Below are 27898 nucleotides of genomic sequence, written 5' to 3' on the forward strand. Positions count from 1 at the left end.
TATTGCTGTCGTCAACGCTGCTGTAGTGAACAGATTTTTGGTTTGAGCAGCTTATAATATAAACTACAAAGAACTGTATTTTTATCTTTATTTTTGCAGAAAAACTAGCAGAAGCGACCAGAAAGTACGGTAACTTGAAAAGTGAACTGATCGAAGCCCAAGAAAATGAGTACCGTGGCAAGGAACGGTTACTACAGCGGCCGAAAATTTTGCGCAAACGAGATGTGCCCGCGCGTAAAATTCAAGAACTAAAACTGGCCTTTAGCGAATTCTATCTTAGCCTGATTCTTCTGCAGAACTATCAGAATCTAAACTTTACCGGCTTTAGGAAAATACTGAAGAAGCATGACAAGGTGAGTGCTTAATTTAGTCTCATTATTTTTATTATTATTATTGTCATTTGTTACGTGAAGCCACAAACCTGAGCAGAGCTCAAGTGGCATAGGTATGTAACATGTCATGAACATTTTTCTATGTATCTGTATCAACTCAATGAAGGCACCACAACATTCCTCCATTGTATAGGGACTCGCTTCCACAAGTACATTAGTAATTGAAGACAAGAAAATCCTATGACTACCACATAATCTTATTCTTTCAGGTAGACAATTGAAGAGCTTGAGATGGCACATGGCAACAACCAGTGGTTAAAACCCTTATAAGTGATTGAATATCTGACTCTTAAGCTGCGTTTACACCAAAGCTATTAACAAAATGTTAATAACTCAATCCTTATAGATTCTATTAGATTGAACATAACTTATCATACACATGATGAACATATGTGTTTGTCAAGCTAATAGAATCTTTAAGTATTAAGTTATTAACATTTTGCTAATAATAACTTTGGTGTAAACTCAGCTTAAGAGTCAGATATTTAATCACTTATACGGGTTTTAATTCTATTTAACATTGGTTGAACAACTGGTTGTTGCCATGTGCCATCAGTTAAGTAACGTTAGTCTGACTTGTAACTGATAGCTCCTTGGTTTCGCCTGCTGTCAACGAGATAAGTAAAGTTTTCTGAATATTCATTTTTACTTTCCTTGCCCTATTAATATAGGTAAGGAAAGTATTGCTTTCCAAAAAAATTAAGATACCCCAATTTCTAAATTACTATACGTTTCAAGGTCTCTCGAGTCCAAAAAAGTGGTTTGTGGGTATTCGTCTGTATGTGTGTGTGTGTGTGTGTGTGTGTGTGGTGTGTGTGTGTGTGTATGAGTGAATGTATGTTTGTGTACACGATATCTCATTTCCAACTAACGGAATGACTTGAAATTTGGAACATAAGGTCCTTACACTATAAGGATCCGACACGAACAATTTTCGATCAAATGCAATTCAAGATGGCGGCGAAAATGTTGTCAAAAACATGGGTTTTCGCGATTTTCTCGAAAACGGCTTCAACGATTTTGATCAAATTTATACCTAAAATAGTCACTGATAAGCTCTATCAACTGCCACAAGTCTCTTATCTGTAAAAGTTCAGGAGCTCCGCCCCATCTATGCAAAGTTTGATTTTAGATTTTCAATTATCAGGCTTCAGATACAATTTAAACAAAAAAATTCAAGTGGAAAAGATTGAACATGAAAATCTCTACAGTTAATTTCCAGTAACATTTTCACCTAAAATTGAAAATAAGCTCGAAATTCGAGAAAATGTGATCATTCAAATGCAAACTTAATTCGAGAGCTAAATGTACATTCTATTAAATTCATTCATTGTCACAATACATCAAGTTTTTAAGCTTCACTCATGTGATGGTGACATGTCAATATTACTAAATCTAAATTATTATATAATTACTATAAAGTATTGTCAAGTAAAATAATAATAAAAAATGCATGATTTTACATATAATGCCTTAATGTATACAAAATAATTGTTTATATTGTCTATATTATTGTCTATATATCTATTCTACTGAATTAAAATTGTGGAATGGAGTACAAGGTTTTTTCAATATTAGAAATTTTCTGACTGCTTTTTTGAAAAATTTTACCGAATTCGTTCATACCGAAATCATTCAATGGAATAGATAGCAGAATTGATCTCGTCAGCTGATCAATTTCAAATTATATTTCCGAAAACTCGGCAAGGAAAGTTGTGTGAGTGCGCCACACCAGATTTTAATCCATGTTTTCTCTCTGTTCGGCCAGCTGTTAACAATGGACATAGGTGCGCACTGGCGCTCGGAGAACGTGGAGACGGCGCACTTCTACGTGAACAAGGACATCGACCGGCTGATTGCCGAGACGGAGGCAACCGTCACACAGGAGTTGGAGGGGGGAGACCGGCAGCGCGCCATGAAGCGGCTGAGGGTGCCGCCGCTGGGCGAACAGCAGAGTCCGTGGACCACGTTCAAGGTCGGACTGTTCTCGGGGTCGTTTGTCGTGCTGCTTATTGCTGTTATACTCTCAGGTAATTTATACAACTGATTAGAAATGAAACAACAATTTATTGTGCTGTTGATTATACTGTGACTACTATACTGTCAGAAGAGTGGGAATAGTCCCATTAGAATAATGAATGTTATATCTCCACTATATTCACCAACTGTGACACTAGTAGTTCTGTGAACAGTAAACCTCGCGCAGCTATAAACCACAACATCCTTTAATACTGTCAATCAGAGTAAATAATTATGTCCTGTCCTGTCGTGTCGTGTCGGCGAGATATCGGTGTGTTAACCAGAGAAGACAGAAATAATATTTACTTACTTTATGGTTCAAGTAATAGCAGTTTGGCTTGTTGTATCGACAATGCTAATAATTTGTTGTAAACAACCATGCATCAAAAGCTTACCAAGTTGAAAGCAGAAAAAAGTCGGGACTATGCTACTTCGAGTTATCAATTGCATGCCTCATTGCATGCAATTAATAGTCAACAAGACAGCTGATTTTTTTACAAAGTTACATTGAGATATTAATATTGCATGCGTCATTGCATGTAATTAACAATCCACTTGACAGCTGATTTGTAATATTGTAATATTGGCATTTGAAGGAGACTCCTTTTCCTTTCGTATTATTCTTCAAATGCAAAATTTCAAACAAACATTATATATACGTCGACGCGAAATTCAAAAAGGAACATACGTGTCAAATTTGATGAAAATCTATTGCCGCGTTTCGCTGTAAATGGAGAACATGAATATAAACATTACAAACATACAGAGAAATGCAAAACCGTCGACTTGAATCTTAGACCTCACTTCGCTCGGTCAACTAATATGTGGAAACTCGCCTTAACCAATCGGTAATTGTGAAAACGGTATTTCACTTGACATATACTGTTGGTTGGTCACCCCTGAATAATTCACTAGTTTCCATTTGTATATCGCAATGTTTGCAGGTATCTTCCACGGCGGGACGAGGGACGACTGGCGTGTGGCGATTCGACTGTACCGGGGTCCACTGCTGGTCGTCGAGTTCCTCTTCCTCATGGGAGTCAACGTCTACGGCTGGCGGTCATCGGGCGTCAACCACGTCCTCATATTCGAGTTGGATCCGCGAAATCATCTCAGCGAACAGGTCTACAATTATTCTATTCGTAGCTAATATAAGCATGTAGTGTGACCCAAAAGTTTCCATCTTATGATGATTTAGTCAAGGGTTGATTGGTTTAACTTCTGTAACCTTGACTGAAAACGCTGTCGTATGGTTTTTGAAAAGAAATTTTGAATTAAAAAAAATTTGTTAAGACAACGATTTTCTAAAAATATTGAAATAATTTATAAATTATTGATAACCAGTATTAAGGAAACCCTATTACTAATTATTCGGTATTCTCATCTAATGGAATGAATTCAGGAAAAATTCAATCAAACACAATGAATGTTTAGAAATTCATTATAAAAAAAAAGATTACCACTTCACAAAATTCCATATACATGACAATTACCTTATTCTAAATTGATGATGGGCCCATTCATTTGTTTAAGTCTTTCATGAATCTCATTGCCGGAAAATATAATTTGATTGTCACATTACCTCGGTACCGAGTTACATCACAGAGTATTCGGTAAAGATGTTCCATAATTGCTTAAAAGAAAACACAGCTTGGTAATTATTTCCTATCCTCCATATCCGTTTTAACTTGTTCCTCGTATGATGGATGCACTTGGAGTCCCTTGTCTCCTATTCATAATTATTGTGGATTGATTTGGCATTAACAAGGATCGTTCTTCCATAGTCAGTAGTAAATTAGTTTGCCACAAACATGGACCGCTGTGAAATAAAACAGCCAAGAATAATTTCTAAATCTTAAACATAATACTTATCTTTCCAAAGGAACAATTCAATTATTACATTAGTGTGAATGATTATCTCTAGTACATTCGGACTTTAACCCTTTGAATTGGAACTTAGTCTAATTATACACTCTACTTTTACATTAAGTTAATAATCCAGTTATAACGTTTAAGAAAACTATTGATAATTACTTTTCCCCATGAACTATACGACATAATATTTATGAAAACAAATTAATAATAACATTTCTATTTTACTTGAGTGAATTACTTTTGAAGTTATCAACTCTCAGAATGAACAACCTTTAATATAATAAAAAATTATAACAAATAGTTTACCTTGAGTAGCGGGTTTGAGTATAGCTTATATACAAATATCTTCAAATGTCGAAAAATTCAAAATCACTTAACAAAATAGAAAGAAAGAAACTTGAACTGAATAATCACATCGTGGAGTAGTTGTCAAACCTAGGGCTGCTTGCTGGCAACTGAATAAGGAGAAAATGATTTCTCCCCTCTACCAATGCCTGGCACTGGCTGGGTGCTCACCCACAGCTTGCTGAGTAAGCACAAATAAATAAATGCTCTCTTTGTTCTTATTCTTCTTCCTAAATGTTAATACTTATTTGCCATATTATAAATGAAAGGGAAATGAAATTTGATTCATAATCAAAATTCGTTTCATGACGGAGTAGAACTCATATAAATGATGTAGGATCAAGTTGCTTGGCATGCTGATTGATAACGCACTCACTTGGGAGGTTTATGTCAATGAGAAAAGTGTTTGCAGGGATGCATCAGATGAAAAGGTTGAGGAGATTTTGCCTGTGGGAGTGAGGAAGACTCTGGTCCAGGCGGTTATTCTTCCCCATTTCGATGATTGTTTGATGGTGTACAATGGTGTTTAATGGCATTAAACTATGCTCTGCGATTCGTTCTTGATTCTCGATTGAATGTTCATCCAACACCCCTGTGCAGAGAACTTAATTGGTTAAAATAGGATCAGAAACGATCGTATTTTATCCTATGCTAAACCTACAGAATGATTGGGAGGTACAGTACTGGTCTAGGATATATGAGAGGAAGAATTATACTTTCCACAGAGGTTCATCGAAGGATACCTAGTCTCACTGCTTCTTTCTTCAGGTTCCGTAACCACAGAATAGATACAGAATGGAAACTTGTAATCAAACGCCTATCTTACCAATGCTTTTTACATGACCCCAATACTAAACACGTCACGTGACCTTGGGAAGTTCCAATCCTGGTCTTCTGATTGGCTCGTGGCAGTGAATGAGATCAATTTATCCGGATCATTAAAGTGATCCGAACCTACCATCAATACTATTACAATGCGGCGCTTCCTAACAAGATGGCGGATTTTGGCGTCAGGGTATAGCCAAGTTTCCGTACTGTATGTATACTGAGCCGTAACACCAAACGGCAATATCAGGAGCATCGTTCTGTGTTGGGGCTTCCCGTGAATGGAATGCTCTGCCACTTAATATTATTTATTTAATCAATCATGCACAATTATTATTACACTCATATGAGAAGGCACAACAGGCTTATGCCCAAAACTGTCCCTTCTCAAATTCATACTACAGTCCAAATCAAAATGTAGGTTAAGCTACTATCACTTATTGAAATAACAATAAATTATCCTTCCCTCATTCTTATCACTGTTCCGAAAGAGAGTGCACCGACACCTAGTTCATGCTTCTGGGTATTAAACTTATGGCTTGAAATGAGAAGGAGTTGTGTTTCTTTTAATTTACATAAGAAATACAGTTTCTGTATACATAATGTAATAGTGCGAAGAGAACCTCCATGAAATATGTAAGCTGGGTACGATAATGATAACAAAAAAGGAAGAAAAGAATATCCAACACTTTAGTTAAATATTGTAATAAGGTTAAATATTATGATTGGGCCATTTCAAATAGAAATATAATGAAAGAAAACTAGAACAATTCTTAATTAAAATAGATATGAACGCTACTCGCTTTGCTGCAAAGATTTCAGTTTTTGTGGTAATAAAATAAATTGATCTCAACAAAGAAAAACACCTACCTTTCGAGATGGCTTCCCGTTTGGAATTCACTGATAAACGCAACTTTACAATTAATATAAAAAACCAAATTATCTGAACTAATGAATAGGGTTCATAACTTGTCTTCTTTAATGATACAATTCTTTTTAGACTGCACGAACTGTGACAAAAAAACTATTATAAAAACAAGTCTATAGAATAGAATAGAAATAGTCTTTATTCATCAGATGTAAGAAATACATTGGAACAGTGTCAATAGATTAAATATATATATATATAGATATAAATAACTAGGCTAGCCTAGTATAGACAAAAACGTTTCGTCAAAAATCAATGTTAAACTCTTCAAACGAATACAGCGACAATTTGACCAGATATTCCCTTAGATACTTTGCAAACATTGTTGGATCTTCTAATATTTGGAGACTGCTTGGCAACTTTACAAAACACTTCTTACCTCTGTATATGGTTTTTTTCGTAAAAAGATCTAATCTGTGCCTCTCTGTTATACGACCAAACCTTGTATTATAACCGTGAGTGTTATTTCTCAAGTTTGTGTCACCAAATTTTTTGAAAAAGACTATAACATCATATATGTATTGTCCATATATTGTTAAAATTTCCAGGTCTGAGAAAGCTAATTTTACAGAATCAGTTCTATTGAGGTTCAGCATAATTCTTATTGCTCGTTTTTGCTGTTTTAGAATTTTATCAAGGTTACTTTTACTTGTACTACCATATATGCAGAGACCATATGATAGATGTGCATGTACTACTGAGTGGTATATTGATTTTAATATTTGTATACTACATAAACTGGACATTTGACGCAATGCATATAGACCTGGGGATATTTTTTTCACAACATTGGCAACATGATTATCCCACGAAAGGTTACTATCTATTAACAGACCAAGAAATTTAGTTTGATCTTTACAATCCAAAAGGGTGTTATTCATAGCTACGCTTGGACACAATTCACTCCTGTTCTGCCTTGTTGAAAAGGGGACTACAATAGACTTACTTGAGTTCAGCAAGAGATTTCGGCTATTCAGGTATTCATTAATAGAGGACAGGCCTACAGCAGATGAGAGTTCTACATCCTCAATCGATTTTCCTGAAAATATGATGTTAGCATCATCTGCATAGAGACACACAGAGGCATGTGCTCGAACCACATCAGGCAGACCCTTGATGTAACATAGGAATAGTAAGGGACCCAAAATGGACCCTTGAGGGACACCATACTTTAAACTTCTTAGGTTAGAGCGATAACTGTATTTGTAACTATGATTGTTTTTCTCCTCAGTATGCTCTATTTCAACAAATTGCTGTCTGCCAATCAAATAAGATGAGAACCACTTCCTCTCCTTATCATGTACTCCCAATTCCTCTAATGCGCGCAAAAGAACATTATGAGACACACTATCAAATGCACGTGTCATATCTAAAAATATGCCAATAATTCTCTCACCTTTATCTATTGTATTAATTATGGTATCTATGAAATCCACCATTGCTGTAATTGTTGACTTTTTTGAGCGGAAACCATGCTGTTCTTTATCCAATAAATGGTTTGCTTCTAGGTATTTCATTAATTGAATATATACCACACGTTCAATGATTTTTGAGAAAACTGATAACAACGCTATTGGTCTGTAGCAACCTGGATCATTGATGTCACCTTTTTTAAATATTGGAAGAACTTTAGCTATCTTCAGTTTATCAGGAAATTGACCTGCTATAAGGGATGAATTTATAATGTGTGTTAATGGCTTGATTATAGCTCGTAAAACTCGTTTCACTACCGTTATTGGGATATCATCTGGCCCAGAAGAGTGTTTGTTCTCAAATGACATCACTATTTTATGTAATTGACACTCAGTAATAGGTTCAAATCTAAACCTCAATGAAGATTGACAACAACGTGGATTTTGTACAGTTACAGGTCTAGAACCATTGGGAATATCTGGTTTAACAAACCTATCAACAGCCGAAACAAAAAAATCGTTAAATATATTGCTCACAGTACTAGGATTCGTTGAGTGTATACCATCGCTTATTACACTTAGATTTGAGTTGTTCTTCCCATTCTTACCCACCTCAGCATTTATAATTTTCCAAGTTACTTTATTCTTATTTTTAGAATTAGAAATTTTCCCATCAAAGTATTTTTGTTTATTCTTTACAATCATAAGTTTAAGAGCTTTCTATTATTTTTTATTTGAATCTTTAATTCTTCTCTTTTTGTTTGTCTATGTAAATTCTCTTACTCTAATAATTCTCTTTTTTTTATCAGTGACCTCTGGACTTATCCCGTTCCTACAATCAGTTTCTTTAATAGTTCTCAGGATTTTTGGAAAATTAATATTAAAATAATGTGAAAAAGTCGAGATAAAGACATTGTACTTTTTATCCACTGGTGATTGATAAACCTCCATCCAATTTAAATGAGCTAACTCTCTATAGAACACTTCTAAGTGGCAGTCATCAAATCTACGACAAAATTTCCTGATTGGCTTATCGCGGAACACACTCATACCTCGGATCTCGAGCAGCTGCGCATCGTGGTCCGAGATATGAGTGATTATACCCGATATCTTTAAACTATCATCAGCTATGTTGGTAATAAAGTTATCTATCGCTGTTTCAGATGTGGTAGTAATTCTTGTAGGGAAATTGACTTTATAAATCATATTATGCATTTTCAGTACATTTAAGAATAATGATGAAGTTAGTGCATATTGTCTTGGTTCATAGTCAAAAAAGTTATCTATTTCAATTGTATCATAGCATTCAAAATCAATTTCATCTAATTCATCTGCAAATGGCATTTAATAAAAGTGAGAAAAAAAAAATAAAAATCAATAAGTGAAAATTAAATTAAATTATTAGAAAAATAAAACAATAAACAAATCGAGTCTTACCTGTAGACTCCTATCAACTAATTAATATTATAAAGGTATTCTCTATGTATGTTTATACTGAAAGAACTAAGATAAAATAAACAATACTTTTTGTATGAGATTCCTATCATGTATATTATGTACAATAACAAATGCAACTACTGATTACATATTGTTAAATATCTCGAGATCCTCATCTTTTACAACTCTTATCGCTGGAGATTCTGGTGTTTTTCGAATAAAAACTTTGCCTTCCCTAACCCATGCGAAAGCAATTTTTTTGTCTCTTTTCAATGATTTGGCTTTTCCCAACAGAATTTTATTCACTCTGGTCAAATGTTCATTGATATATATTATGTTGTCTGGTGAGAGACGAGCGTTTAGTGAAGTTGTAGTTAGCAGGTTACCTCTTCCTTTTGCTGCAGCCAACCATCTAAGTTTTGAAGATCTCGATACAAATTTGCATATTATTGGTTTGATAGATTTATTCCTGGTCGGTACCCTGTGAGCAATAGACACATCCTCGTCTTTGAATGGAATGTCCAAAATGGTTGCAATGTTATTTAGTATACTGTAGACGTTTTCATTCTTGGTCACAGGAACACCCGAAATTTCAATATTGTCTATGCGCGATCTTTGATTCAACTCATTTATTTCAAGCCGGTACTTATTATTTTCTGTTTTCAATTGTTCACAGTTCTCTTTAATTGTTTTATTTTCTACTCTAAGCTCATCCATGGTTAGTTTCATATTACTTATTGTGTTAGTCAGAGTAGCGATTTCTTTTTTAAATTCCTTGAACTTACCGTCGATAAATTCTTTTAATGCTTTAACAGTGTCCTCGGTATTTTCACTGGAATCACTAGAGTCATTCAAACTTTCTTTTTTGGTCATGATACAATCCTCGCACTTCCAGGTCGCCTAACGTTGACCTAACTTACGAAGATTTTTGTTGTTTTTCAGTCTCGTACACTCCGGATGAAAGCAATTTTTGCATACACTACACTCAATATATTTGTTAGCACTTTCAAATTCTGAACTGCACTTAAAACAATTTTTCTCCATTTTAGATTAAGTTAAGTTACTGTACTTTTGTAGGTTAATTACTGAAATTATAGAGAATAGTATACTTTGTTATTTGACAGGAGCCAGCAGACCGAGCTATCGCGATAAGATTAGAAACATCCGTCCGCTATCACGGTCTGAACTGAACTCATAATGTAATAGTGCGAAGAGAACCTCCATCAAATATGTAAGCTGGGTACGATAATGATAACAAAAAAGGAAGAAAAGAATATCCAACACTTTAATTAAATTGATAACATTAGTTAAATATCGTAATAAGGTTAAATATTATGATTGGGCCATTTCAAATGGAAATATAATGAAAGAAAACTAAAACAATTCTTAATTAAAATAGATATGAACGCTACTCGCTTTGCTGCAAAGATTTCAGTTTTTGTGGTAATAAAATAAATTGATCTCAACAAAGAAAAACACCTACCTTTCGAGATGGCTTCCCGTTTGGAATTCACTGATAAACGCGACTTTACAATTAATATAAAAAACCAAATTATCTGAACTAATGAATAGGGTTCATAACTTGTCTTCTTTAATGATACAATTCTTTTTAGACTGCACGAACTGTGACAGAAAAACTATTATAAAAACAAGTCTATCCTCTTCACTAGATCAGCTGGACTTACTGTTAGTCCTATCAAATGAGCTCTCTCCAAAAAATATAATTTTTGGGTATAAATAAACTATCGAAACATGACAGCCACCTCGAGTACATAATAACATTTTCTATGTATCCCACGAGCGCACGTTTGTTATTAAAATAGAGAAAGATGCTAGAGTTAAATTTGACAACAAACAAATAAACAATATTTCTGTCAATGACAAATGACTGTTCAATGAATTTTTAATTTATAACTCTAAAATCCTTATCAATATGAGATAAATATATTATTATATACATGTCCTAATAAGAAATACAGATAATAAGTTCTGCATAAAGTTCATATACTGAATGACGTTTTCGTTTTTGGTTTCCACTATATTCTATTTTACTTGTCTATCTTTCTATCCTGTTTTCAGTGTACATTTCCTAATGCAATAACATGATGTGCTTTCATTTCAATAATCCTCCTTTTCTCTTACCAAATAGATTGTTTTCGTGGTGATAAACGTTTCAATTACATTCACAGCACATAATGGAGACAGCGGCCATTTTCGGTGTGATCTGGACTCTGAGTGTTTTGAGTTTCCTGTTTTCTTCGGCGCTGAGCGTGCCGCCCTATGTTAATCCGCTGGCTCTCATCACCATCATGGCGCTGTTTCTGTTCAATCCGACAAGGACGTTCAGGCATGAGGCTCGCTTTTGGGTGCTCAGGGTACTGGTGAGTGTTTGATTAAGAATTGGAATTATAGAAGTAGAGAAACACTTCACTTGAATGGGCTACATTTGTACAAATTAATAAAAACAATATAAAAACCTTGTAGTATCCTTTAAAGCATTCGATATGGTACCATGGGCTGGTTTGTGGGAGGAGCTAGAAGGCAGAGAGGTATCAAGGAATCTCATAGAAGGCATAAAAAGTTTCTATAAAAATTGCAGAGGTTGTGTAAGGTTGGAAAACTTAGTGTCGGGGGAATTCAGGATGAGGATGGGCTTGAGACAGGGAGATGTCCTCTCCCCCTATCTGTTCAATGTGCTATTGGATGGCGTTATGAAGACCTGCAACCAGAGGCAAAGGAAGTTTTGTGTGGGTAATTGGGGTAATTGCATCGGAGCTTGCTTTTGCTGATGATCTCGTCCTCCTGGCTAAGTCTGAAGAGAGTCTTAGTAACAACTTACAAATATGGCAGGAGGAGCTGCTGAAAAAGAACATGCGAATGAATCTGAATAAGACAAAAGTGATGCATGTAGCAAAAGATCAGAGGCAGTTGGAGATATTCATCGGGGAAAGACAGTTGGAGCAAGTAGAGTCCTTCATGTACTTGGGAGCTACTATTGCCTGTGATAGAAGAATGAAAAACGAAATAAGCAATAGAGCAGCAGCGGCAGGAAGGTTGTACTGGGCATTATCCTAGAAAGTTCCTCAGCAAAAGGGAGGTGAGCCAGGCTACCAAATTAGGGGTTTTCAGATCTACATATGTTCCAATCCTAACCTACTCTTGCGAAACATGGACGCTCTCTGAAAGAAGCCAGAGTCAGCTGCAGGCCCAAGAGATGAGGTACTTGAGGAGGGTAGCGGGGAAAACAAGAAGGGATAGGATAAGGAACCAAAACATCAGAGAGCCTGAATTCCAAACCTCTGAAGCAAACGATTGAAGCCGCACAGTTGAGGTGGCTGGGACATGTGACGAAGATGCCGACTGACAGACTGCCAAGGAGGGTCTGGGGGTGCTAGGGGGAGAGGAAGACCGAGGAAGAGATGGGAGGATGGTGTTCGAAAGATGGCGGAAGAGAGAGGCAGAGGCGTGGAGTGGAGAGAAGTGAGAAGGAAGGCGCAGGAAAGAGAAAGATGGAGGGCTCTCGTAAACCTCAACACCTAACGGTAAAAGAGGATTGACGGATTGACTAAGTAAGTACCCTTTAAAATTTTAAAGTTTTTAATAATAAAGGGTACTAAACGGTTTTTATATTGTTTTTTCTATTAAGAAGTATAGAATAATAGAATTATTACTCTATAGAAGTACACTTTCATAGAATATATACGAGATTGATATTTTTAGAATCTATGTGCAAAATTTGGAGATCTAAATCATTCCCGTTTTTCCGGTATGCAATCCACTAGTTGACATGTTTGATGCGAACAAACGAACACATGAACAAACACAACCCTACTCTCTCTTATTATATAGATAAGTACACTTCAATATAGAAGTACTGTATTTCTGATTGCGTTTTTGGATTACATTGTAGCTGTACTTAGTTTCTCAATATATTGTGATCAAAATAATAACGCAATACAATAATTTATTCGATTTATTTTTTGATTTATTCAAGTATTGTATATTGATTATATGTTTTTTGCTTGTATCTGTTTTTCCACTGTTATTTTTCTTGTAGAATTTGTGTTGTACCGTTGGAAGTTGAATAAATTAATAAGTTAATTTTATTGTATTTTTTCTGTGTAGGGCTACTAGTAATATAAAAAGAAATAAAAATATCAGTACCCTTTTTTGAATTATTTTATCACAACAGGTTTCAACATTCATGCCATTTTCAAGTCTTGTGATAAAATAATTCAAAAAGGGGTCTGAGATTTCTATTTCTATTTATACGTTAATTTCATCTCTGCTCTATTTTCAATCGAACTCAATGTACTTCAACTGGGCCTTTCCAAAGAAGAATGTTATACCGTTCGAAATTGAATAAATTAATAAGTTAACTCAAAGATCATAAACTAACAATAACTGCTCTTCAAGAAAATGCCGGTTTCTCTTAGTTAACCAACCGTATTCTTGATTGTTGGTAGGGAGAGCTGTTTTCAAAATTACCAACTGTCGGGCGACATTTATCGAGAATTATCCAATCAGAGGACAATATTCAAGATTAAAGATTAATGATTTGGTGTAGAAGTTGAAATGAAATAACCTACATAATATTTGGACAATTTGAGACAAAATTAGGAATTTGAAGAAGTTTTGGGCAATAGCCTGTTTTTTCTTTTCCGATCATTGTATTGTTTGTGCTAACCTAATAAATAAATAAATAAATAAATATACTGAGTGTCGGCCGACAATCCGTAAGTTTTGAAACGGCCATTAGGTCAAATCTGAAAAGAGATTGATATAAAGTGATTCTCATGCTCCAACTTGATTTTGTGATTTTGATGTAAGATTTTTGGTAGAAAGTATGAAAATATCCAAAAGTATTATTATACCTAAAGTAGTATTATACCTATAAAGCTTAATCGGTTAGATTTGTAGAGGCCTGTTTACAAGAGATTTGCTCTCTTGAATGTGGTTCTAAGGATATGACGCTATCTTATTTATAAAAACGAGTTATGAAAAACAAAATCCTAATGATCGCAACACGAAACAGAATTGTGAAGGTGACTCATAACTGGCTTAACAGTAACTTAGCTATAGATCAAACTGTCAGCATTCCTTATGAATAACGTCAATGCTTCCCATTAAAACAATGCTGACAGTTTAAAGTGAATGATCACTGTATGGAATTTATTTATTCATCTTTCAATGGTAGACACAGGTTTTACAAGAAATATTACAATAGAAAAATGCAGGATTCTACCATAGAGAAACGATAGCATAAGTAGATATCCCATGGTATAGTGCGTTTATGTCGCAACTCTTACTGTTATCTCAAGCCGATAGTCCATGCAGCTGTGTGACGCTGATAGTCTCTCAAATTGTGCCGTTCATACATTCTCACCTCAACAAAATAGTAAAAATCGACAATAATCGACAGTAGTCGGCTTGAGATAACAGTAAAAGTTGCGACATAAACGCCCTATATAATGGGATATCTACTTACGCTATTGTTTCTCTATGATTCTACTTAAATAAGCTGCGGAAGTTTTGAAAAGTCATGGAAGTGAACTAATTTTATTTCTTTTTTTCAGTTGAAGATTATCGCATCGCCATTCTTCTACGTGGGATTTGCTGATTTCTGGTTGGCGGATCAACTCACCAGTCTGGTTCCTGCATTACTTGATCTGCAGTATTTTGTTTGCTTCTACATAACCAATGAGAGTTGGATGAAAGCCGATAGTGAGTATTTTATTTGAAAAATTAACAAATTGGAATAATAATGCTAATGAATTAATTATTATTAAACGAAAATCCAAATTAAATGCTGTAATTCACCCCGAAGACTTCTGCTACTGCAAATATTGACAACAGGGTAAACAGCTAGAAGGAAATTTGATGAGCGCTACTATTCAAAAATTATTTGTCAGCCCGGGAATCGAACCTAGTACCTCCTAATAATTGCTGGTCAGGAATGCTTACCCTTACACCAAACTGACAATCTCTGGATAGCAGCGCTCATTTTATACGAAGCCATAGCGGCCAGTCAGTCTACAGATGGAAATTACTGAGATATTGCAATTATTCAAATGCTAATGAATTAATTATTATTATTAGATATAATTGCAATATCTCAGTAATTTCCATCTGTAGACTGGCTGGCTTCGTATAAAATGAGCGCTGCTATCCAGAGATTGTCAGTTTGGTGTAAGGGTAAGCATTCCTGACCGGCAATTAGGAGGTACTGGGTTCGATTCCCGGGCTGACAAATAATTTTTGAATAGTAACGCTCATCAAATTTCCATCTAGCTGTTTACCCTGTTGTCAATATTTGCAGTAGCAGAAGTCTACGGGGTGAATTACAGCATTTAATTTGGATTTTCTTTTAATAATAGTAATAAGAATAATAATTATTTCTCCTTGTTAATTAAGCTTGTATGTAAAACTATATAATATTTTTAAACATTTGAAATACAAACACAATATGTTATTTATACTATCTGAATAGTTTTATTGTAGTGTTTAAGGATTTTCAAACTGGAAATGTGTGAACACTGCCATAAGAAACAATGGTATCTATTTCTGTCCAGCAGAGAAGAAATTCATTGTGTATCAATGTGTGAAAATGAAAGAAAGTGACTCTTCTAAGGCAGGCCACTAAAGGTAGAACATGCATGCCATGCATGTTTATCATCAGCGAGATGCTTCTAACATAAAATAACAACCAATAACAATAAATAAACGACTGGATAATTACAAATTATAATGATAGAAAAATAATTTAACTTTGAATAGAGCAGCGAAGGAAGAATTAACAACAATAAATCGGATATACAAAAACCTAACCTCAAAATTTTGCTTGAAGCGTTTCGCTATGATCACAACTGTGATGATACAACAATGAATAAACGTGAGCAAAACCTTTTGCTCATGCTCATTAAAAAAATAGTTTGAGCATTTGCTCAAAAGTAAAGCTTATGCTCAAAATTGTATGAACAAACTAGAGCATTTGCTCAACTTTTGCTTCAAAAAAGGTGAGTCATGTCTCGAGAAGCTTTTCACCTTTTGCTCATAGTAAAATGGCTCAATTAATTCGTGTGAGGAAGAGGAAACTTTTCCAGATACAATCACAACCAATAGTTGAGTACTATAAAACTTTTTAGATTAAACCATGGCATATATCACAATTATTCCTACAAAATAATAAATACAAAAGATACTTATCGGATGGAGCTCCAATGGGGCAGAGTCCTAGTAGTCATGTTAGGTACTTCTATTTTTCCTGCCATCAAAGAATAGGAAGTAGGCATTAAAGAAGATGAGAGTGTAGACGATTATAAAGAGGCTATTGAGGTTATGAGATTATGCTGAAGATTATTATAGAGATGACATTTTTTACGCTATTATTTCAAAATTCAGAACTCAACTAACCTAAAACTCAATTCATAGATAGAGAACAGTGCAGACGACCAAACACAAGCGATGTTTTCACTTGCATATTCAGCACTTAAGTGAGTAGTACCATAGAGAAACAATAGCGTAAGTAGATATCCCATGGTATAGGGCAATTATGTCGCAACTTTTACTGTTATCTCAAGCCGATTACTGTCGATTATTGTCGATTTTTACTGTTTTGACCAGGTAAGAGTGTATGAAAGGCACAATATGAGAGACTACCAGCGTCATAAAGCTTCACAGGAAAGAACTACGTGGACTATCAGCTTGAGATAACAGTAAAAGTTGCGACATAAACGCCCTATACCATGGGATAACTACTTATGCTATTGTTTCTCTATGGTAGTACATTATAACCTTCCACTATAAAAACAAAGTAAAACGAATCAGCTGATGAAAAATCTTTAAAATACGTGAGCATTTGCTCCAGAGTTCAGAAGCATAAGTTAATAGTATAAGGTGAAGCTTATTCAGATAAAAATGAGCAAATGCTTATGCTTCTACCTTATGCACCATGCTCATGAGCATATGCTCAGTTTTTATTCATACTGTCTAATGTAAGACGAATGTGTATCATGCATGTTCTACCGTTAGTGGCCAGCCTTATAAGTCTGCCAACGTATGAACACTTCCATTAGATCCAATGGTATATATTTTTTCCAAGCAAATCTGAAATTTATTGCTTACGAGCCGGCAGGCTCGCTTTGCTCGCCTTATCTGTCTAATTGATTGCCTATCAACGTTCAAAAGTAAAGGATAGTGAATCTTCTCAGCTTGACAATGTGTGAACACCCCTATACCAATCAATGCTCATTTCTCTCTTACAAAGCATACATTCATTTTTTGCCAATGTGGTTGGAAAGAGAAAATTCTGCTTTCCTTCTCTTTAAGATTTTATCTTTTTGTCTGTCACAAAGTGAATTTTTGTGACGGACGTAGAGCCGTCGTCTAATGTATAATTTAGCGAATTTATTATATTTTAGAATAAGAATAGGGTCGACTTCCAGATATATTTTGTTGGACTTGTAGTTGGGTATGTGCATCATCACCATCGCAGGCAACCCTATGAATCATCAGCAGCGGATTCATAATAACCAGAAATTTCCAGATCTTGTTTGCCACTCTGAGCGTTCTCGTATTTAGTATTGCAGCAGCAGCAGCCGTATCATCAAAATGATAAGCGGCTATCGAGTCGGGTCGGTATCGTTCTTCAAGAAACTTCTGGAATAGAAAGATTGTTACCGGCCTAATTTAGTGTAGTAATTAGTATCATTGTCATCATTAACTGCACCCTTAACATCAGGAGCAGCTGAGTCAAACCCTGTCACATGACCAGTGGCGTGATCGTCTTTTCAGACTCCCATTGGTCGGCAATCTCTTTTCCCCCGGCCTCCTAATTTTCAGCGACCCGGTGCTGCTTCAGGGAAACCTGGGAGAGAGTCAGTTGTTCGGTGGTTGAGCGTGAGATCGGGTCGCGAATCTAATCTCCTTACGACGTTCCCGGTATTAATTATTTATAGGAGAATTATTCTATTTTGTGTTAATATAGAATATTGTAGGACGAGTTCCGGACAACTCGAAGTTAGAACTTCCTGGGGGATTTTCTCTCTTGTCGGTTATTTTTCCTAAATTCGTATCACTGGGGGTGGACGAGTTATCCTTGGTTTTGAAACCTGTAAGGGATCTTAAGTTTGTGCTACAAACAGTTAAGTGGGAAATTTAACTAGGCTCTTGTAGCGGGTTATTTTTGAGTACTTAATTTATAAGTCTCGACTCTGTCGCTTCACGACGTTCAAGTTTAATACGGGAAGTGGGAATCGGTTCGCTATTCTCCGTATCAGTATCCACGTCGATTCAGGTAATTGTATGTCAGGACTGGTAGTCCGTATATTTTTCCTTCTCTGTAGTAAGGTGGCCTTCAGTTTAAAGAGTAATTTTTCTCCATTGAATTTTTATTCTTGTAGGGAAATCCCTGTCCTTTTTAAGAATACTTCTTCTCAATTAATTTTTATTCTTGTGGGAAAATCCCTGTTCTTATTTGGAAAAGTTTTCTCGATTAATTTTTATCCTTGTAGAGAGATTATTATCATTTATGGTAAATTTTCCTTGCTTAGTTTTCATACTATAGAGTGGCCCTGTATTTTAAATTCGCTTAGCAGTTTCTGACTTGCTGTAATTCCAAGTAGGAAAAGTCCAATCCTTTTCCTAGAGAACTCAGGTGCAGCTTGAGTTCGTCCTTGTCGAAGTTGGTAGACTGCGACATCCTTTCTCTTACTTTCTCTTCACTTTCCCTATTCTTAAATCCTTCTAGCTCTCAGGCACAGCTTGAGGACTTCCTCGCCGAAGTTTCTAGACTGCGGCATACTTTCTCTTACTTTCTCTTCACTTTCCCTATTCTTAAATCCTTCTAGCTCTCAGGTACAGCTTGAGGACTTCCTCGCCGAAGTTTCTAGACTGCGGCATCCTTCTCTTTCTCTCTCTTAACTTTCCCTATTCTATAATCCTTCTAGCTCTCAGGTACAGCTTGAGGACTTCCTCGCCGAAGTTTCTAGACTGCGGCATCCTTTCTCTTTCTCTCTCTTAACTTTCCCTATTCTATAATCCTTCTAGCTCTCAGGTACAGCTTGAGAACGTCCTTGTTGAAGTCACAGACTGCAACACTTCCTGCTCTCAGGTGCAGCTTGAGAACGTCCTTGTCGAAGTTCCCAGACTGCGACGCTTCCTGCTCTCAGGTACAGCTTGAGAACGTCCTTGTCGAAGTCCCCAGACTGCGGCATCCTTTCTCTTTCTCTCTCTTAACTTTCCCTATTCTATAATCCTTCTAGCTCTCAGGTACAGCTTGAGAACGTCCTTGTCGAAGTTGGTAGACTGCGACATCCTTTCTCTTACTTTATCTTTGCTTTCCCTATTCTAAAATCCTTCTAGCTCTCAGGTACAGCTTGAGAACGTCCTCGTTGAAGTTACCAACTGCAACGCTTCCTGCTCTCAGTTACAGCTTGAGAACGTCCTTGTTGAAGTTCCCAGACTGCGACGCTTCCTGCTCTCAGTACAGCTTGAGAACGTCCTTGTCAAAGTTCCCAGACTGCAACGCTTCTGCTCTCAGGTACAGCTTGAGGACTTCCTCGCCGAAGTTTCTAGACTGCGGCATACTTTCTCTTACTTTCTCTTCACTTTCCCTATTCTTAAATCCTTCTAGCTCTCAGGCACAGCTTGAGGACTTCCTCGCCGAAGTTTCTAGACTGCGGCATACTTTCTCTTACTTTCTCTTCACTTTCCCTATTCTTAAATCCTTCTAGCTCTCAGGTACAGCTTGAGAACGTCCTTGTCGAAGTCCCCAGACTGCGGCATCCTTTCTCTTTCTCTCTCTTAACTTTCCCTATTCTATAATCCTTCTAGCTCTCAGGTACAGCTTGAGGACTTCCTCGCCGAAGTTTCTAGACTGCGGCATCCTTTCTCTTTCTCTCTCTCAACTCTCTCTATTCTAAAATCCTTCTTGCTCTCAGGTACAGCTTGAGAACGTCCTTGTTGAAGTCACAGACTGCAACGCTTCCTGCTCTCAGGTACAGCTTGAGAACGTCCTTGTCGAAGTTCCCAGACTGCGACGCTTCCTGCTCTCAGGTACAGCTTGAGAACGTCCTTGTTGAAGTCACAGACTGCAACGCTTCCTGCTCTCAGGTACAGCTTGAGAACGTCCTTGTTGAAGTCACAGACTGCAACGCTTCCTGCTCTCAGGTACAGCTTGAGAACGTCCTTGTTGAAGTCGCAGACTGCAACGCTTCCTGCTCTCAGGTACAGCTTGAGAACGTCCTTGTCGAAGTCACAGACTGCAACACTTCCTGCTCTCAGGTACAGCTTGAGAACGTCCTTGTCAAAGTCCCCAGACTGCGACGTCCTTTCTCTCCCTCTCTCTTAACTTTCCCTATTCTAGAATCCTTCTAGCTCTCAGGTACAGCTTGAGGACTCCCTTGCCGAAGTTCCTAGACTGCGGCATCCTCTCTCTTTCTTCCTCTTAATTTTTCCTACCCTGTTTAGCGCGAGATCTCAGTTCCAGACTAGAGATCGACCCAGTCGCGGTCCTCAGACCAGCGAGAGGTGTAGGAAACCTTGTGTAGAGCAGGATCTCAGTCACAGATTAGAGATCGACCCAGTCGCGGTCCTCAGACCAGCGAGAGGTGTAGGAAACCTTGTGTAGAGCAGGATCTCAGTCACAGATTAGAGATCGACCCAGTCGCGGTCCTCAGACCAGCGAGAAGCCTAGGAGAATCCTTGTAAACCCTTCCTTATCCTCTCATAATAGTCGACATACTGACTATTAATTTAAAAGCATTTCGGACGATTGAGAGTGATTCCCATACCCTTAAGGGCAGTCACAGATTGGCCCTTAATAACAGGCGCGCAGTCACCAGATTAGCGCGGAAATCCTGTTTAGCAGTTTCAGAATTGCTGAAAATCCTTTCGCAGCTGCAGGCTCGCGATTCAGAAATCCGACACCCGAAACCTAATCCTCCAAACTTTAATTATCATAAAATTGAAATAGATATACTATGTTTAGCTAGCAGGTCCAGCCTGCTGAGAGCTAGAGCGCAATTCTCAGATTGCGGATTATTGAGCAGATATTTATTTGCTGTAGAGAATAATAATCTTATTATTGATTTTCTGTTCCCTATACCGTATACCTCATACCCTGCACCCTATTCTCTATAGCTTACACACTATACCGTGCCCTATTTAACTATATCTCAAATACTACTAATAACTCCATAGTTCCGTCATACCTTTACCTCATAGCTCTCACCTTAAACCCCATAGAAAAACCACATCCCGGGCTTGCAGGTACAGCTTGCTCGCCGTCAATTCGCAGTTGGTTCAGATTGCGTACTACCTTTATAAATAGAATTATTGGTAGGGATCTGATAGTCAGATCCGTCTCCTTGTATAGGGTTATCTTAATCTCCCTTAACACCCATCCTGTATTTCAAAGGCCGAGGGCCGAATCGGCCAGCAACGGCACGGACAAACACTCTTCCCCTGAAATTAAAAATCTCGCGAAAGAAGCAGAGGGTAAAGAATCAGGATAGAGGGAGAAGTGTAGGTCCGGTAACTCCACCTGTCAGTACGGCTACTGACCCCGACCCATATCCGACTGTAGCTAGTTGGAGTTATTACAACGCCACCCGCGTTGTAGCAATACTTCGCAATTATTAGGAAACCTAGAGGGTGGAATAGGGTATTCTAATATGTCATTTAGTCTTCCAATGTTTGAACATTCCCATAAGAAACAATGCTATTCTATTTCTGCCCAGTAGATCAGAAATTAATACTGTTTTAGTATATTTCGCACCTAGAGCAGAAAATGAAATTTTTCCGGTTCGAAATCGGTTTTCAAGTCCGAGGCCGTAGGCCCAGGACTAGAAAAGATTGAGAGCCGGAAAAACATTTTTGCTCATGGTGCAAACGATATTTTTCGCCACACTACAGGTATTGCTGACAAAATAAAGAATACTCATTATCGTACCTATCTCTTGATTTTAGTGGTAGAAGATTTGCAGTCAGGATTTCAGATTCTTTTAAAATTTCACTTGGAATATCACAGGCGTTGTCATCTTCAAGCATTTTTGAAAACTCGGAATACGCTAATCAACAATAAATAATTGAATAAAAATGGCTGCAAAGCGAATGCTGAATTAGTTTGATTTGAAATTCGAACTGAAATAATGGCGACTTCAGATGAAGAAAGTTGACACTCGCCCGATCTAGCGGATGACTTATTAACTACGGACTTCTACGGAAAGAGTACTCTTTCCGGCCTAAGCCGGAAAGAAACCTGTTTCAGTACAGCTTGAGAACGTCCTTGTCGAAGTTCCCAGACTGCGACGCTTCCTGCTCTCAGGTACAGCTTGAGAACGTCCTTGTTGAAGTTCCCAGACTGCAACGCTTCCTGCTCTCAGTTACAGCTTGAGAACGTCCTTGTTGAAGTCACAGACTGCAACGCTTCCTGCTCTCAGGTACAGCTTGAGAACGTCCTCGTTGAAGTTACCAACTGCAACGCTTCCTGCTCTCAGGTACAGCTTGAGAACGTCTTTGACGAAGTCCCCAGACTGCGGCATCCTTTCTCTTTCTCTCTCTTAACTTTCCTTATTCCATAATCCTTCTAGCTCTCAGGTACAGCTTGTGGACTTCCTCGCCGAAGTTTCTAGACTGCGGCATCCTTTCTCTTTCTCTCTCTCAACTCTCCCTATTCTAAAATCCTTCTTGCTGTCAGGTACAGCTTGAGAACGTCCTTGTTGAAGTCACAGACTGCAACACTTCCTGCTCTCAGGTACAGCTTGATAACGTCCCTGTCGAAGTCCCCAGACTGCGACGTCCTTTCTCTTTCTCTCTCAACTTTCCCTATTCTAGAATCCTTCTAGCTCTCAGGTACAGCTTGAGGACTCCCTTGCCGAAGTTCCTAGACTGCGGCATCCTCTCTCTTTCTTCCTCTTAATTTTTCCTACCCTGTTTAGCGTGAGATCTCAGTTCCAGACTAGAGATCATTCCCGTCGCGGTCCTCAGACCAGCGAGAGGTGTAGGAAACCTTGTGTAGAGCAGGATCTCAGTCACAGATTAGAGATCGACCCAGTCGCGGTCTTCAGACCAGCGAGAAGCTTAGGAGAATCCTTGTAAACCCTTCCTTATCCTCTCATAATAGTCGACATACTGACTATTAATTTAAAAGCGTTTCGGACGATTGAGAGTGATTCCCATACCCTTAAGGGCAGTCACAGATTGGCCCTTAATAACAGGCGCGCAGTCACCAGATTAGCGCGGAAATCCTGTTTAGCAGTTTCAGAATTGCTGAAAATCCTTTCGCAGCTGCAGGCTCGCGATTCAGAAATCCGACACCCGAAACCTCATCCTCCAAACTTTAATTATCATAAAATTGAAATAGATATACTATGTTTAGCTAGCAGGTCCAGCCTGCTGAGAGCTAGAGCGCAATTCTCAGATTGCGGATTATTGAGCAGATATTTATTTGCTGTAGAGAATAATAATCTTATTATTGATTCTCTGTTCCCTATACCGTATACCTCATACCCTGCACCCTATTCTCTATAGCTTACACCCTATACCGTGCCCTATTTAACTATATCTTAAATACTACTAATAACTCCATAGTTCCGTCATACCTTTACCCCATAGCTCTCACCTTAAACCCCATAGAAAAACCACATCCCGGGCTTGCAGGTACAGCTTGCTCGCCGTCAATTCGCAGTTGGTTCAGATTGCGTACTACCTTTATAAATAAAATTATTGGTAGGGATCTGATAGTCAGATCCGTCTCCTTGTATAGGGTTATCTTAATCTCTCTTAACACCCACCCTGTATTTCAAAGGCCGAGGGCCGAATCGGCCAGCAACGGCACGGGCAAACACTCTTCCCCTGAAATTAAAAATCTCGCGAAAGAAGCAGAGGGTGAAGAATCAGGATAGAGGGAGAAGTGTAGGTCCGGTAACTCCACCTGTCAGTACGGCTACTGACCCCGACCCATATCCGACTGTATCTAGTCCGCGTTGTAGCAATACTTCGCAATTATTAGGAAACCTAGAGGGTGGAATAGGGTATTCTAATATGTCATTTAGTCTTCCAATGTTTGAACATTCCCATAAGAAACAATGCTATTCTATTTCTGCCCAGTAGATCAGAAATTAATACTCAGTATATTTCGCACCTAGAGCAGAAAATGAAATTTTTTCCGGTTCGAAATCGGTTTTCAAGTCCGAGGCCGTAGGCCCAGGACTAGAAAAGATTGAGAGCAGGAAAAACATTTTTGCTCATGATGCAAACTATATTTTTCGCTACACTACAGGTATTGCTGACAAAATAAAATAAGAATACTCATTATCGTACCTATCTCTTGATTTTAGTTGTAGAAGATTTGCAGTCAGGATTTCAGATTCTTTTAAAATTTCACTTGGAATATCACAGGCGTTGTCATCTTCAAGATTTTTGAAAATTCGGAATGCGCTAATCAACAATAAATAATTGAATAAAAATGGCTGCAAAGCGAATGCTGAATTAGTTTGATTTGAAATTCGAACTGAAATAATGGCGACTTCAGATGAAGAAAGTTGACACTCGCCCGATCTAGCGGATGACTTATTAACTACGGACTTCCAAGCGGCTGGAAAGAGTACTCTTTCCGGCCTAAGCCGGAAAGAAACCTGTTTCTTACGTTAGACGAGAACCGTCTGCAAACAAGGTCTTTCAGATCTACGTAGGGACTGGAAAACAGCTGCTTTCTGTGCAGTGTGGCGAAAAATAATTTTTTGAAAAATTATTACTGTATAAATCAAAATTAAACTGTATAATGTACAGTGATAATATTCCAGCAGTTGCTTAACTGCAATTTCTAATAAAATCTTCCATCAAATTAATTCCATCAATTTCTATCAGAAATTAATATTGGAAATCATGACTTGAATGTAATTCCACTCTGTTTTCAGATGCTACGAAATGTGTTGACAAGGTGTACATGCTGAGGCCCATAGTGGCCTGTTTGCCAGCCTGGTTTCGATTCGCTCAATGCCTTCGTCGTTATAGGGACACCAGAGAGGCATTCCCGCATTTGGCCAACGCTGCTAAATACTCCACTACCTTCTTCGTCATACTATTCTCCTTTCTGCATCAGACTTATTCTAGTGAGTAGTCATTCAGTAATTTTGTGACAATTTATTCCAGTTATTTTATTACGTATGTGGCGCGCGTGACAAGCATGACAGTGCTCTCCAGTAGCGCCACAGTATACATACAGTATGGAAACTTGGCTTGTACCCTGGCGCAAAAATCCGCCATCTTGTTAGGAAGCGCCGCATTGTAATAGTATTGATGGTAGGTTCGGATCACTTTAATGATCCGGATCAATTGATCTTGTTCACTGCAACGAGCCAATCAGAAGACCAGGATTGGAACTTCCTAAGGTCACGTGACGTGTCTAGTATTTGCACCATGTAAAAAGCATTGGTTAGATAGGCGTTTTATTGACAGTTTCCATTCTGTACCTATTCTGTGGTAGCGCTGCTACCACCACGTTTTTAGGGTCCTGCTTACTTTATATACAATTATTTTTAGCATTCAATAAGAAAAAGAGAATTCTTTGTAGCCAACTGGACAAGACAATAAGGAAAAGGCTAATAAAGTGCTATGTTAGTGTTCGTGTTTAGATCATTATTTCGGTAATGTTCACACTAATAAGCACATTGAACCCATGGTATTGAAGACTTGTATTACTGATCACTATGTTACTTCTCTTAGGGTTCGTTGTGAAATAGACTTGACTAACAATGCTGCTCAGTTGCCACTTGTTGCCACCAGGCTCGATTATGATAGGCTTTTGTCTCTTATCCAGTCTGAGGGCTGGCAGTCTGTGTTTTCTAGTAGGGATGTTAATGTTTCAACAGATAACTTTGTAGCAACTCTACAAAGCTATATTGAAAAATCCACTATAAATGTAGCCAAATCTAGTTCGAGGTTTAAAAAAATCAAGCCATGGATTACTCAAGGTTTAGTATTTTCTATTAGAAGAAAGCAAGCTCTATTTAACAAATGTAAAAAGGAACCATTCAATTTAAATCTCAGAAATTATTTTAGAAGTTATCGAAATAGATTGACAGTCCTTATTAGAGAAGCTAAACGATTGTATTATAGCAGAAAAATTGAGGAGGCTGGAAATGATGTAAAACGGACTTGGAATGTAGTTAGGGAGGGAGCTGGTTGTAAAATAAGGAAGGAGTGTTTGGAAGAAATTGAAATTGATGGTAATGTCTATAGTGCTAGGGATAATCCCAATATATGTGCTAATGCTTTTAACGATTTTTTCATCTCTATAGGAGAGAAAATGGTACAAAATATTCCTAGTGAGCCTGGTGACGATTTGCAACCAGACAATCCCCACAATCCGCAAGATTATTTTACTTTTCAATATGTATCAGAGACTGAGGTTGTGGAGGCGATCGAGAGTCTTAGAGGTGCATCTGGGCCTGGTCATGATGGCATTACTGTATCTGTTTTAAAATCTGTTAAAAGTATTGTTGCCTCTCCACTCAAACACATTATTAATGTAAGTTTTGAACAAGGTATTTTTCCAGATTCTTTTAAAACAACTGTAGTAAACCAATATTCAAATCACAAGACAAAAGGAAAATTACCAACTATAGACCTATAAGTTTACTTTCGAATTTGGCTAAAATAATTGAAAAATGTGTAAAGAGACAGCTACATAATTTTGGAAGTGAATAATATTCTGTCAAAAAATCAATTTGGTTTTAGAGAGGGGATGGGAACACAGGAAGCAATTGCTGCTTTTGTTCAAGAAACAATCTTAAACTTGGATGTAGGTAGGAGACAAATAGCTATTTTTCTTGATCTTGCAAAAGCCTTTGATACAGTTTGCCATGATCGTCTACTTGATTGTCTCCGTAGCCTTGGTCTTGAGGATGTGGCACTGGGATGGTTTTGCAGTTATTTAAAGAATAGGCAACAATGTGTTAGAGTCAATAACACTGTTAGTGAATATAAATCTGTTAAAATGGGAATCCCGCAGGGAACAGTGATTGGACCTTGCCTCTTCCTGATCTATATTAATGACTTTTGTAACCTTAATTTAATCAATGGGAAAATATTGTCATTTGCAGACGATGCAGTTTTAATTTTTCATGAAGAAAACTGGGCTAGCACATATGACTCAGCTGCTAGGGGACTGGGAGAAGTAAAAAAATGGCTTGATAGAAGAAAACTGACTCTGAATTTGTCCAAAACAAAATACATCTCTTTTTCCTTGAATATACAGAATCAGCCAGTTAATATGTCACTTGTTTTGCATTCTCCAAATTGTCTTAGTCATGTAGATTTAGGGTGTTCAGTTAATTGTAATAAAATAGAGAAGGTTAGCAGTATCAGATATCTTGGAGTAATGGTTGATCAGCATTTAAGGTGGGATGTACATTTGTCGCAGCTTACTACACGATCTAGAAAACTTATTTATTTATTTGTGAAATTACGTTCTGTTTTGCCTATGAAAGTCATGAAGATAGTGTATTATGCACTGGCACAGTCATTGCTCCAATATGGTATTGTGGGTTGGGGTGGTGCATATACAAATGTTCTAAAACCAGTAAAAACAATACAAAATTTAATATTAAAAATTATTCTGAAAAAGAATAGAATGTATTCACAAGATTGGCTTTTTTGGA

General features: G+C 37.4%; 1 protein-coding gene across 1 annotated transcript in view; it reads left to right on the top strand.

Moving 5' to 3' along the window:
* LOC111055983 (xenotropic and polytropic retrovirus receptor 1) overlaps positions 1-27898 on the top strand; it is a 37344-nt gene that overhangs the window by 571 nt on the left and 8875 nt on the right. The window contains exons 3-9 of the mRNA XM_039431338.1: positions 100-353; positions 2161-2422; positions 3356-3534; positions 11423-11614; positions 14810-14957; positions 25154-25348; positions 26537-26766. Coding sequence (XP_039287272.1) covers positions 100-353; positions 2161-2422; positions 3356-3534; positions 11423-11614; positions 14810-14957; positions 25154-25348; positions 26537-26766 — 1460 coding nt within the window. The remainder of the gene's footprint in view (positions 1-99; positions 354-2160; positions 2423-3355; positions 3535-11422; positions 11615-14809; positions 14958-25153; positions 25349-26536; positions 26767-27898) is intronic.

The sequence above is a fragment of the Nilaparvata lugens genome, chromosome 6 (genome assembly GCF_014356525.2).
Source record: "Nilaparvata lugens isolate BPH chromosome 6, ASM1435652v1, whole genome shotgun sequence".
Classification (NCBI taxonomy): Eukaryota; Metazoa; Arthropoda; class Insecta; order Hemiptera; family Delphacidae; genus Nilaparvata; species Nilaparvata lugens.